General features: G+C 41.0%; 1 protein-coding gene across 1 annotated transcript in view; it reads right to left on the bottom strand.

Annotated features, from left to right (window-relative positions):
* Positions 1-15,041, bottom strand: part of LOC122756175 (cytokine SCM-1 beta-like) — a 158,463-nt gene extending 143,422 nt beyond the window's left edge. Inside the window, exon 1 of the mRNA XM_044005337.1 lies at positions 14,925-15,041. Within this exon, the coding sequence (XP_043861272.1) occupies positions 14,925-14,994 (70 nt within the window). The 5' untranslated portion in view covers positions 14,995-15,041. The remainder of the gene's footprint in view (positions 1-14,924) is intronic.
* Positions 15,042-15,838: the final 797 nt, after the last annotated feature.

The raw sequence follows: 15,838 nt of genomic DNA, 5'->3' as shown, positions 1-15,838 counted from the left end.
ATGCAAATAAAAACTTCATTATTTTTATTTTCACTATCATTTTAGAATAAACTTTTTTTTGAGTAATGCTCCATGGTAGTTGTTGTTCAGTTGTTTCCAAAACTCTCTGTGACCCCATTCTGGGGCTTTCTCGGCAAAAATACTAGGATCATTTGCCATTTCCTTCTCCAGATCATTTTATACATTAGGAACTGAGGCAAGCAGAGGTAAGTGACTTGCCCAGGGTCACACAGTTAGTAAGTGTCTGAGGCCACATTTGAACTCAGGAAGATGAGTCTTCCTGATTCCAAGCTCAGTGCTCTATCTAGTACACCACCTAGCTGCCCCCTACAAGGTCCTTTAAATTGACATAATTTCAGGCCTTGATAGGTAGAGAATTTTGCTCTTAATAAATTATGCTGTAGGCTTCCTTACTGGAGGAGAGGGACTTAGCACATTTCTAGGCACACAAGAGGTATACATTCAATACTTTACATGATTTAGAACTGGACACAGACATCATCTAATACATTGAGAAGTGTTTTGACCCAATATGATCCAGAACAAAAGAATGCTTCTTAAATAGGTTTTAACAACTCATGAGAAAATATGTCCTATTACAACCCAGGAGAACAAAAAACAATCCCAAATTCACCCAAAATCTAAATGTTGGGAAGGCCACTCAGAGATCATTCTAGTGCAGTAGTTCTCAAACTTTTTGGTGTTGGGACCCTTATATACTTTTTTTCTTTTTTTGGCAGGGCAATGAGGGTTAAATGACTTGCCCAGGGTCACACAGCTAGTAAGTGTCAAGTGTCTGAGGCCGGATTTGAACTCAGGTCTTCTGAATCCAGGGCCGGTGCTTTATCTACTGCACCACCTAGCTACCCCAACGCTTATATTCTCTTAAAAATTATTGAGAGGGGGCGGCTAGGTGGTGCAGTGGATAAAGCACCGGCCCTGGATTCAGGAGTACCTGAGTTCAAATCCGGCCTCAGACACTTGACACTTACTAGCTGTGTGACCCTAGGCAAGTCACTTAACCCCCATTGCCCCGCAAAAAAAAAAAAATTATTGAGTGCCCCCAAATTTTTTGTTTACATGGGTTATATACAGTAGTGTGCTAGAGTCAACTCAAACTGATTATTAAATTTTCAGTGTGAGCATTTACATCTCAGAAATAAACACTGAAAATCAGGGATTGATTTATTATTTTGTTGATTTTCCAGACTTAAGAAAGTGATGGAGAAAATATTACTAATATAGATTATATATCATGGATGTGTTGTTATTTTTTCTAGAGAGACAGTTGTTAAACATCGACCCATACACCTCTAGTTATATCTACCATCATTTACTGTATTAGAAATTAAAACATAAATTTTAGGATGTTTATTCACTTAAAATAGTAAACCCATTACATGTTAATATAATAATATTTTCATGAAAAATAACCTTCCAAAACAAAAAAAATTTAGTGAAAAGAATCATAGTATTTATATGTTTTTCCAAATCTCTTTAATGTCTGGCTTAATAGAAGATAATTGGATTTTCATAACTGCTTCTCCATCAGTCTGTTACAATATATTGTTTTGGTTGAAGTGTATGAAGACAATTTGACCTCATAGAGGTATATAGCTGGAAAAGAGAGAAATATTTTATTAGGGAAATAACATATTAGTATTATTATGAAAGTGATTTGACCTCAAGGACCCCCTGAAATGATCTTGGAGACTCCCCAGGAGTTTACAAGTCACACTTTGACAACTGCAGTGTTAGTCCAACCTATCTGTGATCAGAAATCCTCTCTACAATATCCCAAATCTATCAATCAGCATTTTTAAGCACTTACTATGTACCAGGCACTGTGCTAAGCACTGGGGATACAAAAAGAGGCAAAAGACAGTCCCCTCTCTCAATGAGTTTACAACCTAACACACCGGCTTCAAGCTTTCTGGATATGAGAACCCCAACACTTACTAGAGGCATCCCACTTCACTTTTGGATGGCTCTAATTGTTAGGAACTTTTCTTTTATATCTACCTGAAATCATTCTCTGTAATTTCTATGCATTGCCTTCAAAGAACAAGCAGAAGGAATCTAATCTTTCTCCTTCATGACAACCCTCTCTTCCCTTGGGTTCATGGGACTAGTCCTATCCATGGACATCTGCTGAGCCCTTATCTCACTTTGTTCCCTCCAATACAATATACCAAGTCAACCATTTAAAGGGCCTAAGCTACCTCAGTGCAGAGTCCAGTCAAATTAAGCAAATTCCAGGTAACAAGTACACAGTCTCACACTATTCAATTGTACCACACACAAGATCACATGTAGCTCCAATTTTATTCCACAGTCCAAACCAGACGGTTCTGTCATAACTTTTGGTAGATGAAGGAAGACATGCAGTTGTTTCTGTATAGGTCTTTCATTCACCTAACAGTTTCCACACAGTTCTCCTCACAGATTCCCAGACCCCAATTTGTTGGCTTTCTTATCCTCTGCCCCCAGAAATGCATGGGGCTCCTATTTCTAAGTACACATATCCCTAAGCTATCCCTGGTCTCAAGCTCGTTCGTGAATTCTGAACCCAAAGTTTTGTTTTGTTTTGTCTTATTATCTAAGCCCCAAACTTCTTAACTCTACCCAAACCCCATGTCTCCATTCAGGATTTCTAATCCCTGAATTTCCAAAGTGGAAGAAACCTCAAGACCACCTAATCATCCCTGAACAGGCTTCTGTTCTACACCCTTGCTATGCCACTATGTAGCTTTACTCCAAAGCTATCAGTGAGAGTGAAGCTTTCAAGGCAGCCCACCCCATCCCTGTGTAACCAATAGAAAAAGGTCCCCCTTATAGCTGCCTCTCTTCCACTTTGGGTGTTCCCTCATAATTCTACCTTTCAGTGCCAAGGAAAGCAGGAGTCACTTCACTTCCACATGAAAGTCCTTCAAATACCTGGATGCTGCTACCATGGTCCCCTTGGATCTCTTCTCCAGTATCTGGTCCCAAATTCCCAAACATGGCCTCATAGGGTAGTTCTCTAATCTCCTAATAACCCTTCTGTGGATATATTAATGTCCTCCATGACGGGTCATACCCAGAAGTGGGCATAATGTTCTAGCTGTGGTCTTCCAGGCAAGTCTTTGACCTCCTTCTTGCTGGGCCTCTCATCCTAGGTCCTTACACTCCCTTCTCAGCACCATCACATCTGCCAAGTATTTATTTGCTGGCCTCTATGTCTCAACTTGAGGGATGAAGAAAGTTGAGTGAACAAGCATTTATTAAGCACCTACTATGTGTCACTGTACTAAGTGCTAGGGGTACAAAGAGAGGCAAAAAGAGTCTCTGCTCTCGAGAAACTCAGTCTAATAGAGGAAACAACATGAGAATACTAGGTTAGTCAGTATTAAGTGCTTAATATGTGCCATGAACATATTAATAAACATATAATCAAAGGCAAAAGCAGGGGATGTGATACCATCAGTGTAGGGAGCTTCCTCCTTCACAGGGTTGTTGTCCTGATCAAATAAGAGCATGTATATAAAGTGTCTATATATGTATATATATATATATATATGTTGTATATGTGTGTATACACACATACATATACATATATACATGGACATGCATACATAGGAGAGAAAGAATTTCTGTTCTATGGGTTCTTCTATTGGAGATAGGATAGATATTAAATTCAAATTCTTTTCTCAGGAGGAAAAGAAGCTATTAAAAAACATATTTAAGTATGGCTATCCCATTAAGGAGATATAATCATACATACACACACCTTTCTACTACTTTTACTTCCACCAAGGTTCCAGGGCCTTCCCTTATGCATGAGGAGAATGTTCTTTTAATGTTCACTCTCTGTTTAGTTTGGGTTTTTTGTTTGTTCTTCTTGTCATCCTTGATTTCAGTGGAGAACTCCCTTGGGAAAGAAGAGGGCATAAGCCACATGCCACACAAAGCCTGAGAGCGGTGGAGCTGGCTAGAGTCAGAAGGAAGCCTTGGGCTTTCTGTCATCTTAGCTGAATCAAGGGACAAGGAGTTGGGGATGGGAAACCAAAGGCTTATGGATAAGAACCAGAGTAGATTTTCAGTGTCAATTCAATTCAACAACCATTTATTCAGCTACTATATGCCAAACACTGTGCTGGGTGCTGAGCATACAAAGACAAAGCCAAAAATTGTCCTCCCGGGGGCAGCTAAGTGGCACAGTAGATAAAGCACTGGCCCTGGATTCAGGAGGACCTGAGTTCAAATTTGGCCTCAGACACTTGACACTTACTAGCTGTGTGACCCTGGGAAAGTCACTTAACCCTTATTGCCCCCCCCAAAAAAATGTCCTCCCTTAGGGAATTTACATGATGCTGGAAGAGATTTGTCATGTTGAGAGTCGAGTTGTAGAAAGCTAGGCTTGGGGTTTAAAAATGGTGTCAGTATCAGGAAAACCTTGAAATGTGGTTTAGAAATATAATCCCACTGTTCAGCAAGGTCTCTGGTTCCATGGTCCCCTTTGGCAGTCTGGTGACTTGTCAGAATAGTATTTTTTTAAGTATAAAATGAAATAGGAAGGAAACCAAAGATTCATTTTTTTTAAATAAAGGGTTTTTTCCTTTAACAAAAAATCCCATCCAAGTTCAAAGATTCCTTGAAATTTATCCATAAGCCTAGATCAATCAGTAGAGTTGATAATATTGCCAACAAAGACAAAACCAACTGCTACCACATATCTAAAGGAATTTTGCTTGAAGTAGTTTACTCAAGACGGAGGGGAAGAGAGAAAGAAGGAAATAGGAATGGGAAGATAAGTGACAGGGAAAGAAGGGGAGAGAGAATGCGTTTTTAGGATCAAGACCTTAAGGTTTCCAGGTGGAGGATGCTAAATACAGACCAAAGCATACCATTTTTCACTTTCCTTCTTGTTGTTGTTGTTTGAGTTTTCTTCCACAAAATGACTAACATGGAAATGTCTTAATGATTGTACATGTATAATTTATATCAGATTGCTTACCATCTCAGGGAGGGGGGAGAGGAGGGAGGTATAGAATTTGCAAATTTAAAATTTTTAAATTAAAAAAACAAAGAATGCTAAATTTTTTTACATGTAATTTGGGGAAATAAAATATTATTAAAAATAAAATAAAATAGGCATTGTGGCTTCATCATACAAAAAATATAAGCCCATTGAAGAGACTAAACTGGAGTCACCTTAGGAGAGAAGTATCCACCTTGCAGACTGGTTCAACCTGTGCACCTGAGGTTTGGAGAAAATAGATTTGGGAGGGCTAAGACACACAGCTATTATCAAAACAAATCCACCAGTAAGAGTCAATAAAGAGACAGCATCCAAGGAAAAAACCTGTCAGAAGAGGATTGGTCAAAAAGGAAGAAGCAGATGTGGCAAGGAAGGACCAGAGGCCATTCTTAAGACCTTTGAAAAATGTGTCTGTGTCTCCCCTTTCTTAACTTAGGTTTCCTGAGATCAACATTGAAAGAAGGAAGGAAGGAAGGAGAGAGAGAGAGAGAGAGAGAGAGAAAGAAAGAAAGAAAGAAAGAAAGAAAGAAAGAAAGAAAGAAAGAAAGAAAGAAAGAAAGAAAGAAAGAAAGAAAAGCTAAAGCAAGACCAGTAGTACATTGCTTATAATAGTTATAGGAGATTTTCAGAAGGTTGTATATTAGAACAGCACAGAATGGGAATTTATGAAGGAGCTGACACCTGTGATCCCTTCCTATCTATTGTTCTTGATGTCTAATCATGGAAAAGAGGGGGCAGAGCCAATAATTTGTCACACCTGATGCTGTTCAAAGGCTTTCTCCCATAGGAAGTTTCCAATCGAACACATGATTTCCTTTTCCTGGGGTACTTTGAGGCAACATGACATAATAGTGAGTGTTGGACCTGGTGGCAGGATGTTGGGAGTGGGACTGATGGCAGCACCAGGTTACTTCAAGTGCAATTTGGGCATGAAGTAAAATAAAAACATAGCTAAGATAGGCAGTGACATAGCTAGGATAGGCAGCAAAGGTACAGTGGCATATATATCTAAAATATATCTGGTTGGTGCGCAAAGAATACAGTGACAGAGGTGGTCTTTAGACGTCCACCAGGTTGAAGGGCTCCAGTTTCATGTGGGTGGGACTTTTGTGACCTTAGAAGACCAGGAAGCTGCAGGGACCAATCAGATCCTGGGAACAGCTTTGTTGTGTGACAATGGGTAAATCACTTCATGTCCATTATCCTTGGTTTCCTCTGCATTTCAGAGTAACATTCCTAGAATCAGGAAAACCTGAATTCACATCCAGCTTACCTGTGTGACCCCAGGTACATCACTTAACTTCTATTTGTCTCTGTTTCCTTATCTGTAAAATGAGAATAATAATTGCACCAACCTCCCAGGATTATTGTCAGGATAAAATGAGATGACTGTCACAGAATAAGTGCTCTATAAATATTAGTTATTATTATTATTATTATTAGTTAAATGGAGATGATAGTATCTATAGTACCTATATGGTTGTTTAAAATGAGATAATCTATTTTAAAAGCTATATGTGTGGGGCAGCTAGGTGGCACAGTGGATAGAGCACTGGCCCTGGATTCAGGAGGACCTGAGTTAAAATCCGGCCAATTGCCTCACCAAAAAAGAAAAACCTATATGTGTGTGCCAGTTATTACTGTGTTGGGTTTAAAGAAGAAAACAAACACTGGGAACAACTGAAAATGTTCCCCAACATTTTTCACTTTTGTTAACATGGCTCTAAAAAAAAGGCAAACCCACAGTTCTGTGAAGGTATAAAGCTTCTGATTATATAGCGCATGAATGAGAGAGAGTACTATGAAATAAGGTCAGGCAGCATCCAATTATGGAAAGCTCTGAATGCTAAGAAAACATGTTTAACTTCCCTTGGTAAGCAATGGGGAGCCAATGAAGATTTTTGAGCAAAGGAGCAATATGACCAGATAGAGGCATAAGGGGAAGAAACCCCTCTTCAGAGAAGAGGCAGAAAAAAAAATGAAAGCACCAGAGAGCAAAGTGCTGGGAGTAAATAAATAATCATGCTGCCCTAGGCTGCAGAGTACATTAGGAACCGTGTAATTACAATGACCTTCATGGTGTCTTTTTAAGTTGAGAATTAGTTGACTATCAACACTGAGAAAAGTACAAATGCACAGGTAGAAATCTGGTAATAGTCTTTCCAGAGGAAATTCAAAAGCCCCAAGTTGCTGGATTTCTAACATTAACATAAGCCCCTAATGTAAGTCCAACAAAATTAGGTCGAGCAGAATTTGACCTGCCAACTACTTCCCATCTGTGGCATGATTACTTTTCATATCTGACAACTCTCTGGAACCCAAATCGCTGGGCAGATGGAATACGGGTGTCTGATAAGAAGCAGCTGCCAACTAAAATCCTACAAAATTGTTTCCACAACAACTGCCCCAAACAATACTGAGACCAGTTACTCAGGAAGAGATCATTCATGTTAATATAAACAAGACTTCTATGGAGCACCAAAAAAAAAAAAAGTCTCCAAGAGGAAAACAGAAAGGCCAGCCAATGTCAGCTCCTGAGGCTGGGGCAAGGAAGGTGCCGAGTGAGTGGTCACTGGACAACCAGTCTGGATGAAGCCAGCGTGTGAGCTGAACTTTCACAAAGGGTAACTCTTTTTTGAGGCATGAGAAAATCTATGGAAAATGTATTTCTATTACGTTTTCACAATGACCTCTCCCTCTGTGATTTTGGAATCAAGCCAAAAAAAGGGAAGCTGGAAACCCCAGAAAAGGGAGATAGCATCTCTTTCTACAAAGTTTCCAACCAGCTGGTGCAGCATCACACAGAATTGTGGGACCTGCTAAGCAGACAACTTGGGGGGGATGCCAAGATGACCACTCGTGGTACAGAATGATCTCCAAGCATTATTGTCCCTCTGCAGGATGGCGTATGCCTCCATCTGCTGGACTTGGGGTTGGGAGTCGTGGCTTTAAACCACAGTTTCACATATTTCTAGCTCTTTGACCATCAACAAATCACCCTCCCTCTCTAAGACTCAATTTCTGAATCTGTAAAATTGGGGAGGGGTAAATAATACTTGTACTACCTGACTCAAATGGTGCTTTGGAAACCCTAGGGTATTTTATAAATGTAAATTATCACTATTATCATAGGACTCTAGTTTGGGGCTTGGGAGATGGCTGGGAAGTAGTGATCAAAGGTTGGCTACTTTCTAGCCATCGTCCCCATCTCTACCTATTGCAACCCTGGACACCTCCCCTGGGTCACCCAGGTCTGATAGGGGAACTGGCACCATATACTGCTGGTAATCAGGCCTCCGTGACATTTCCCAGTCATCTTACCATGATGCCTCCCTCTCATCCCCCACTCATCCCTTTCTGGCCCCCACCTACCCATTTCTACCTCCCCTTTATGTTCTGACTTCCCCTACTAGAAGGCAAGCTCCGTGAAGGAAGGGGCTGACTTGTTTTATTTTATATCACCAGTGCTTAGCATAGCATATGGCAAAAATAAGTGTTTAAATAAATCTTTTCCATTGTTCTGCCTAAAGGCTGCAAGATTTCCTTTGGGGAAAATTTCTCTGACCCATACATTTTTTTCTGGTGAGGCAATTGGGGTTAAGTGACTTGCCCAGGGTCACACAGCTAGTAAGTGTCAACTGTCTGAGCCTGGATTTGAACTCAGGTCCTCCTGAATCCAGGGCCAGTGCTCTATCCACTGTACCTCCTAGCTGCCCCAACCCATAGACATTTGCAGTAATGTCAAGCTCTCTAGAAACACAAGTAAGAGGAACTTAAAAACAATCCTTAGGGTGGGGTAGATGGGAGGCATTCCTCTCAAGGCTCATTTTAGATGCAACCTCCCAAAGGAAGCCTTCCCTGATCCCACAGTTGTTAATTCCCCTTTTGTTGACTTACTATGAGCTGTCTGACATCATGGCTGCCCTCGTGGGATGGGAGAACTGATCTCTTCATAGTGTTGTGAAGTCTCCCTTCACTTAGCAAAGTGCCTGGCACAGAGTAAGTACTCTATAAATATTAGTTAGTAGTAGTAGTTAAATGGAGATGGTAATATATATAGTCTCTTCAGTATAGGGTTGTTTAAAATGAGATAATCTATTTTAAAAGCTATATGTGGGGGTGGCTAGGTGGTGCAGTGGCTAGAGCTCCGGCCCTGGAGTCAGGAGTACCTGAGTTCAAATCCGGCATCAGACACTTAACACTTACTAGCTGTGTGACCCTGGGCAAGTCACTTAACCCCAATTGCCTCACTTAAAAAAAAATTTTTTTTAATTAAAAGCTATAGGTGTATGCCAGTTATTACTGTGTTGGGTTTAGAGAAGAAAACACTGGGAATAACTGAAAATGTTCCACATTTTTCACTTTTGTTAACATGACTCCAAAAAAAGGCAAAGCCATATCCTCAAAGTCCAGTGACAGGACAAAAGTCAGGGTGACTGATCATGGCCCAGAATGCAGCAAATGACCTTGACGTCTTCAATGTCTAACCAAGCTCTAAGCACTCCACAGAGCTGGCTTCAGCTGACTTTTTGGCCTCTGTAACAAACAGTCCTCATCTGCCCATTCCTCCAAAGTCTTCATGTGCTTGGCATAGACACCCCCTAACTCACTGATGAGTTTGAGGTCTATCGGTAAATTACCCTCAACCTGGTTTAGCCCATCTGCCAAAATGGTTTACCATCACGTGGCTGCTTCGCGTGCTTCAGCTTCTTGGAGCCACGTGTGACTGTTGGGTGAAAGGTGGACACCAAAGGTGGATAAATAGCCCTGAAAAGGGCTCAGCAGGCCCCCACACCAGAGGTGCTAGTCCTCCCTGAACACCCCATATGCCTCACAGAACAAACAGGAAATAATTAAAAGAGAGAAGGCCCTAGAATTAAGTGAGGTTTGGAAAGGCTTCCTGTAGAAGATGGGATTTTAGCTGAGATTTGAAGGAAGCTAACAAAGTTTATAAAGCCCTTTCCACACAACCCTGTTCACACTGTTCAAGCATTATTATCCTTCACTTTACAGATGAAAAATGAAATTTGGAGCTTCTAAGGAGCCTGCCCATGAACACATAAATAGGAAGCATCTGAGATTGGCATCAAACCCAGGCCTGTCTAGATTCCCCATCCCCCATTCTATCCAGATCTGTCTCTCTTGGGTGAGCTACTGACTACCTATGTGACACTGGCCACCTCTCTGGACCTCAGTTTCCTCCCCTGTGAGATGAGGGGTTTGGATAAGGATCACCTCCACACTCCTTTCAGTTCAAATTCCAGTGACCCTGGATCAATGAAGTATTGATAGTCCAAGACTCCATCATTTCATATTTTTCTAATGATTCGAGCAAGCTGTCCTGAATCACATCTCTTTTTAAGGTTGTTCAGGAGCTTATCTCAAAGTCTGACAAATCTGGAGCCAAGACTGACAGTCTGCAGCAGTGGCCGAAGCGGCAGACATTCATTCAACCCACAGACATCCAAATCAGACTGCCTCCTTTGACTCAAGGAAGTACTCCGGAGCCCCTGAGGCAAATTATCAGAGCTGCGGCAGGAGCCCCTGGGGTTGTCTGATCTGCAGATGTCTGTGTCTCCCCTCCAAGGAGGACTCTGAGTTCCTTACAGCAACATTCCGTGGACAATATGGGACCAGACTTTCAAAGCAAGAGGGAGAGATACTAATCAGAAAGAAAAGAAAAGCTCCAAACTTCTGGCATTCACTCTATCCCCAAGGCAGAGACTGAGGACCCCTTTCTCTTCCTCAGATGCCCCACTTGGCCAGATTCCAATTAGCAAAGGCCGTCATTTCTCAACACAATTTTCAACCACTGGGGGTTTTTCCACACCCCAGATGTGTTTTGTCCATCCCTTCTCCCAAATCTTGATGCCTTTGGTCAAAGTAACTAAGCTGAGATCTGATCATTTCTGCTTCATTTTCTTACCCATGTGGGAAGAGCTGCTATATAGCCAAGAAACCCTGCTGGTTTTCTTTTCAAAGGGGCTTTTGTCAAATCAGAGAATCACTTTTTTTGGCAATGCTGTATGTAAGCCAAACTCAAAAGAAAAAAGGAATCAAGTCATTATTTCTAAAATGCAGAAATTATGAGGGTCAAGTGAACACTAGATTCCAACCTTGGTGATCATTTCCCTTATTAATTTAAAATGTACCTGCCATGTAGCCCAGCCCATGATGCTGAAAGCACCTTTTAAATGTATATTCATAGACTGAACTGACAGTAAAAGTGATCTTTAGGGAGCCAATGAGTACACAGTCCCCAAGTGGAGACCAGCATGCTTGAGCACCTCCACATCAGTTGCGAGTACAATGATCAAGTTAGGTTCAGAGGAGGGAGAAGTCCAACAGAAACATCTAGAATATTCATTTTCTTCTTGTTGTTCAGTTGTTTCAGTCGTGTCTGACTCTTTATGGGTTCCCTTGGGTTTCCTTGGCAAAGATGCTGGAGTCGTGCACCATTTCCTTCTCCAGTTCATTTTACAGAGGAGGAAACTGAGGCAATCACGGTTAAGTGGTTTGCCCTGGATTACACAGCTAATATGTATTTGGGCCAGATTTGAACCCAGATAGTCCTGACTCCAAGCCCTCCCTCTTCCACTACACCATCTAGCTGCCCCTAGAATATTCATAATATCTTTTAAAACTGACCTCAGGAACTAAAACTCACTGCCAACAGGGCACATTTCACCACTGTAACATGAGCAAATGCATGGAAATCATTGTAAGAATAGCCGACATCTATATAGCATTGTGAGCTTTACAAAGTAATTTACATGGTATCTCAATAGGACTAGTAACATGGGGTAGGGGGGAGAGGGAAGGAGGCAGAGGAGAATAAGAAGCATCTTTAAACCAGTCTCTAAAATGGAGCTTTTACAATCATTAAACCCTTCACATCTTAAGGACATTTCAGACCTGGCTTTACATATAGGTAGATGAGCTTTGAGAGGCTATCTGTTGTAGTGGATATCATACTATACTTTTGAGTCAGGGAGACTTAGTTTTGCTATCTACCTCAGACAGTATGACCTTGAATAAGTTACCTTCTGATTGTCAGGGTCCTTATTTGCAAAATGGAGATAACCAGAACATCTCCCTCACAGGGTTATTATTTGGATCTAATTGATTTTAAAGCATTTTGCAAACCTTAAATTGCTATATAATTATGAGCTATTATTAGTATTTATGGGGCAATTGAAAATCTACTCTCCCCAAAAAAAATTTATCTGACTGCTACATAATCCTGAAATTCTACCTTTAAAGCTTCAGAGATGAGGCTGAAAGAGAGCTACAGCCCCCAAGGGAAAAAGGGTTGGAGTCAGAATATCTGAGTTCTTGTTCCACAGATTTAAAACCAAGCAAAGCTGCAGATGGAAAGTGGAATGAGTTGAAAGTGCAATTTCTGCCCTCTATAAAGTGTGTCATTTAAAATCTAAATTGTGGTTTCTAATCTCCCCCCCCCCCCAAGTCTTTGGGGGAAGCTGGCTAAAATCACCGATAAATTCAGCAAGAGTTTAGGCTTTTAAAGATTTATTAAAATATATATTATAAGTTAGTGAAGAGAGATTGAGAACAGATTCCTTATAGCATGGAAATCCTGGCTCAGATAATTTGGTATAGCCAGAGAGAAAAAAAGCAATTTCCTTTCCTAACAGCCCACGTGAAATCTCTCACCACCAAGCCGATGTCCAAATGACTAAGAGGGGCCTCTCCTATTCTCTATCTGCTGCCATGCTCATTCCTCCTCACCAAAAAAGAGAGTTCTTCTATGAGAGAGCATCCACTTCCTAGTTCCTCTCTTCCTCCCCCAAAGGGGAGGTCCTTCAAGCTGGTTGGTCTCTTGCTGACATCAGTATGACACCAACACATCACTCAGGGCCAGCCAGGTTTGGCCTCCATCCAATCATCCTTAAGTAGGTACTTAGTCAATTTCTCATTCTTACCCAATTCAAACAATACTAAATCAATCAGGTGGAGCCCCTGGGCTGCTGCCAAATTCCATTATTTTATCACAAAAGGAAGGCTTTGGGAGGAGTTTATTGCTCCATCCCGCCCCCGCCCCCAGCCCTCCAAACAGGTCACACTGCCAGTACATGAGTACAGTCTGAACCCAGAGCTTACTGACCCCAAGGCCAGCCTTTCATCACACTTCCCCTAAATCATATATCTATCTGTCTATCTATCTATCTATTTATCATCTATTTATCAATCTATCATTTATCTACCGTCTATTTATCTGTCATTTATCTGTGTCTATCTATTTAGCTAGCTAGCTAGCTATCATGATCAAATCTGTATTACCTCTTGTATACCCATTTCAGCTACCTACTAAATTTGGAGTTTGTTTATTATTGCATTTTCCTCAGTACCTAATGCTTGATCTTGCCCATTTTTTAAACTAGATCTATGATTTCATTGGTAAAGGGAACTTCTAGTGAGCAAATTCACCCTAGAAAGACAGATCACCACCTGCTCTACAATTTTTTTTGCAGGGCAATGAGGGTTAAGTGATTTGCCCAGGGTCACACAGCTAGTAAGTGTCAAGTGTCTGAGGCAGGATTTGAACTCAGGTCCTCCTGAATCCAGGGCTGGTGCTTTATCCTCTGCATCACCTAGCTGCCCCTGCTCTACAATTTATAGAAAGTTCCTGGAGGATTCCAAAACAAAGTGATTTGTTCCACCTCACACAACTATGGTGCATCACAAGAACTTGAAACCAGATCTTTCTGACTCTGTGGCCAACTCTCTACTACTAAGCAGCCTCTATGGCTTGCTCATAGTAGGCATTTAATAAATGTTTGTTGAATTGAATTGAATTGAATTGAATGTGACCCCACCCAGGGGACTTGGGGTGTGCTGAATGTGTTCTGTAGTTACCTCATATCCCCAGCCCTAACAGTTTCCATTCCATTAGTACAATAAATAAACTACAATTACATGCAATTGAAATATTGCATTGCTAAAGTAATTACATTGAACTAACTCAGTTTTAAAATAAGACTAAATTTTCCATTAGAATGTTAGGTCCTTGTGAATTGGAATTGTTTCATTCTATGTATTTGCAACCCCAGTGCCTAGAAGAGTATATTGCACATGGTCAGTGCTAAATAAATGATTATTGATTGGCTGATTCTGCATTATACATTATACATTTGATTACATGTTGTATATCTACTCATACCATTCCAATAATAATGCCATTCATATTGTGCCCTTCAGTTTGCTAAGCACTTTAAGCACAGTTTCACATACAATACTCATAACAACATAGTGAGGCAGATGTTTTTATTATACTCATTTTATATGTGGGAAAATTGAGCCTGAAAGAGGCTGAGTGAGCTGCCTAGGTTGGCACAGATAATACGCGCCTATAATAGGATTTGAACTCTGGTCTTATTGTATTCACATCCTCTGCATCACCTAGTTGTCTCCTACTATTGTATAGTGTTCCAATATTTCTAATATTTAACACACCCTCAATATTTCTTAATGTTTTAATGTTGGATGAAAGTAGAAAGGGAGAAAATAGAATAGATTAGAAGCATGAAAAGAGTCTTTTGCAGCTAATTGCCAATTGCTCTTGGCCAATGGAATATTACTTATCAGGAAAATCAATCCTATTGAGTCCCATTGGCCAATTCTCTGGATTCCAAGATTTTCTCCTATGGTGTTTTACGTTAAATCCCAGACAGATTCCTGCTTCTTGTACAATCTTTTCATTCTGTATTCTTAATTACCCTAATATTTGAATGTAGGAACTTTCTCACTAGGTTTGCTTACCCAATCTATCCCTTCCTATGTCCACCACAGAATAGTTGCAACAAGAGAATGAGCAAAATATGGCAAGAAAGAAAAGACAAACAATGATCTCTACCTATCAGAAGAGCATATCACCACCACTGACCTCTACACCAGCCAAAATCTGGTCCAGTCCCTGTGGCCTGCTTCCACCTCAGCTCCCCGTGGGAACTCATGTTCTATGCACAGCAATATGCTATCAGGGAAAAATCTGTGGTCCATTAATGAAGCTCTGGGCTCATACAGATCGTGTTTAGTCTTGAAGATTTCTGAATAATAATTTTATGGCGTGTTCACCCGCCTACCCAGAGGAACTCTGGGAACATTGGAGTTTGAGTCATTTCTGACTGCTCCCTGAGATTATTAAATTTCCATGCAAATAACAAGGTAACAAAGAATAGAACATTGAACAAACGTTAACGTATACAATAAAAATGACCAAGCCCATCCATAGACAGTCGAGAAAACTTTCCCTAATGTGTGTGGGGCGGGGTCTATTTCTTCCCCGGGGGTCTATATAGGCACTTCAGACTTGTCACAACACCTTGAAATTGAGCCTTCCCACACACTCAAGGAAGGAGAAAGCTGAGGATGCTACAGAGTTGTATCCATGCCCTCCCTTGGATCTATGCAATATACAGACTCAAAGCATCCATGAAGGACATGGTCCAGATTTGCTCCTGACCACCACAGCTCTTTCCTTCATAGTATCTCTGTTCCTTCCTCTGGCCTTGAGACCTTGGGCCCCTGCCACATGTATACAAAGGATTCTCAGGGCAGCTAGATGGCACAGTGGATAGAGCACCAGCCCTGGAGTCAGGAAGATATGAGTTTAAATCTAACCTCATGGGGGTAGTTAGGTGGTGAAGTGGGTAAAGCACTGGCCCTGGATTCAGGAGGACCTGAGTTCAAATCCAGCCTCAGACACTTAACACTTATTAGCTGTGTGACCCTGGGCAAGTCATCAGACACTTAACACTTACTAGCTATGTGACCCTGAGCAAGTCACTTAACCCCAAT

The sequence above is a fragment of the Dromiciops gliroides genome, chromosome 4 (assembly GCF_019393635.1).
Source record: "Dromiciops gliroides isolate mDroGli1 chromosome 4, mDroGli1.pri, whole genome shotgun sequence".
NCBI classification, from domain to species: domain Eukaryota; kingdom Metazoa; phylum Chordata; class Mammalia; order Microbiotheria; family Microbiotheriidae; genus Dromiciops; species Dromiciops gliroides.
Note: the sequence above shows the minus strand (reverse complement) of the source record. Positions and strands in the feature narration are given on the sequence as shown.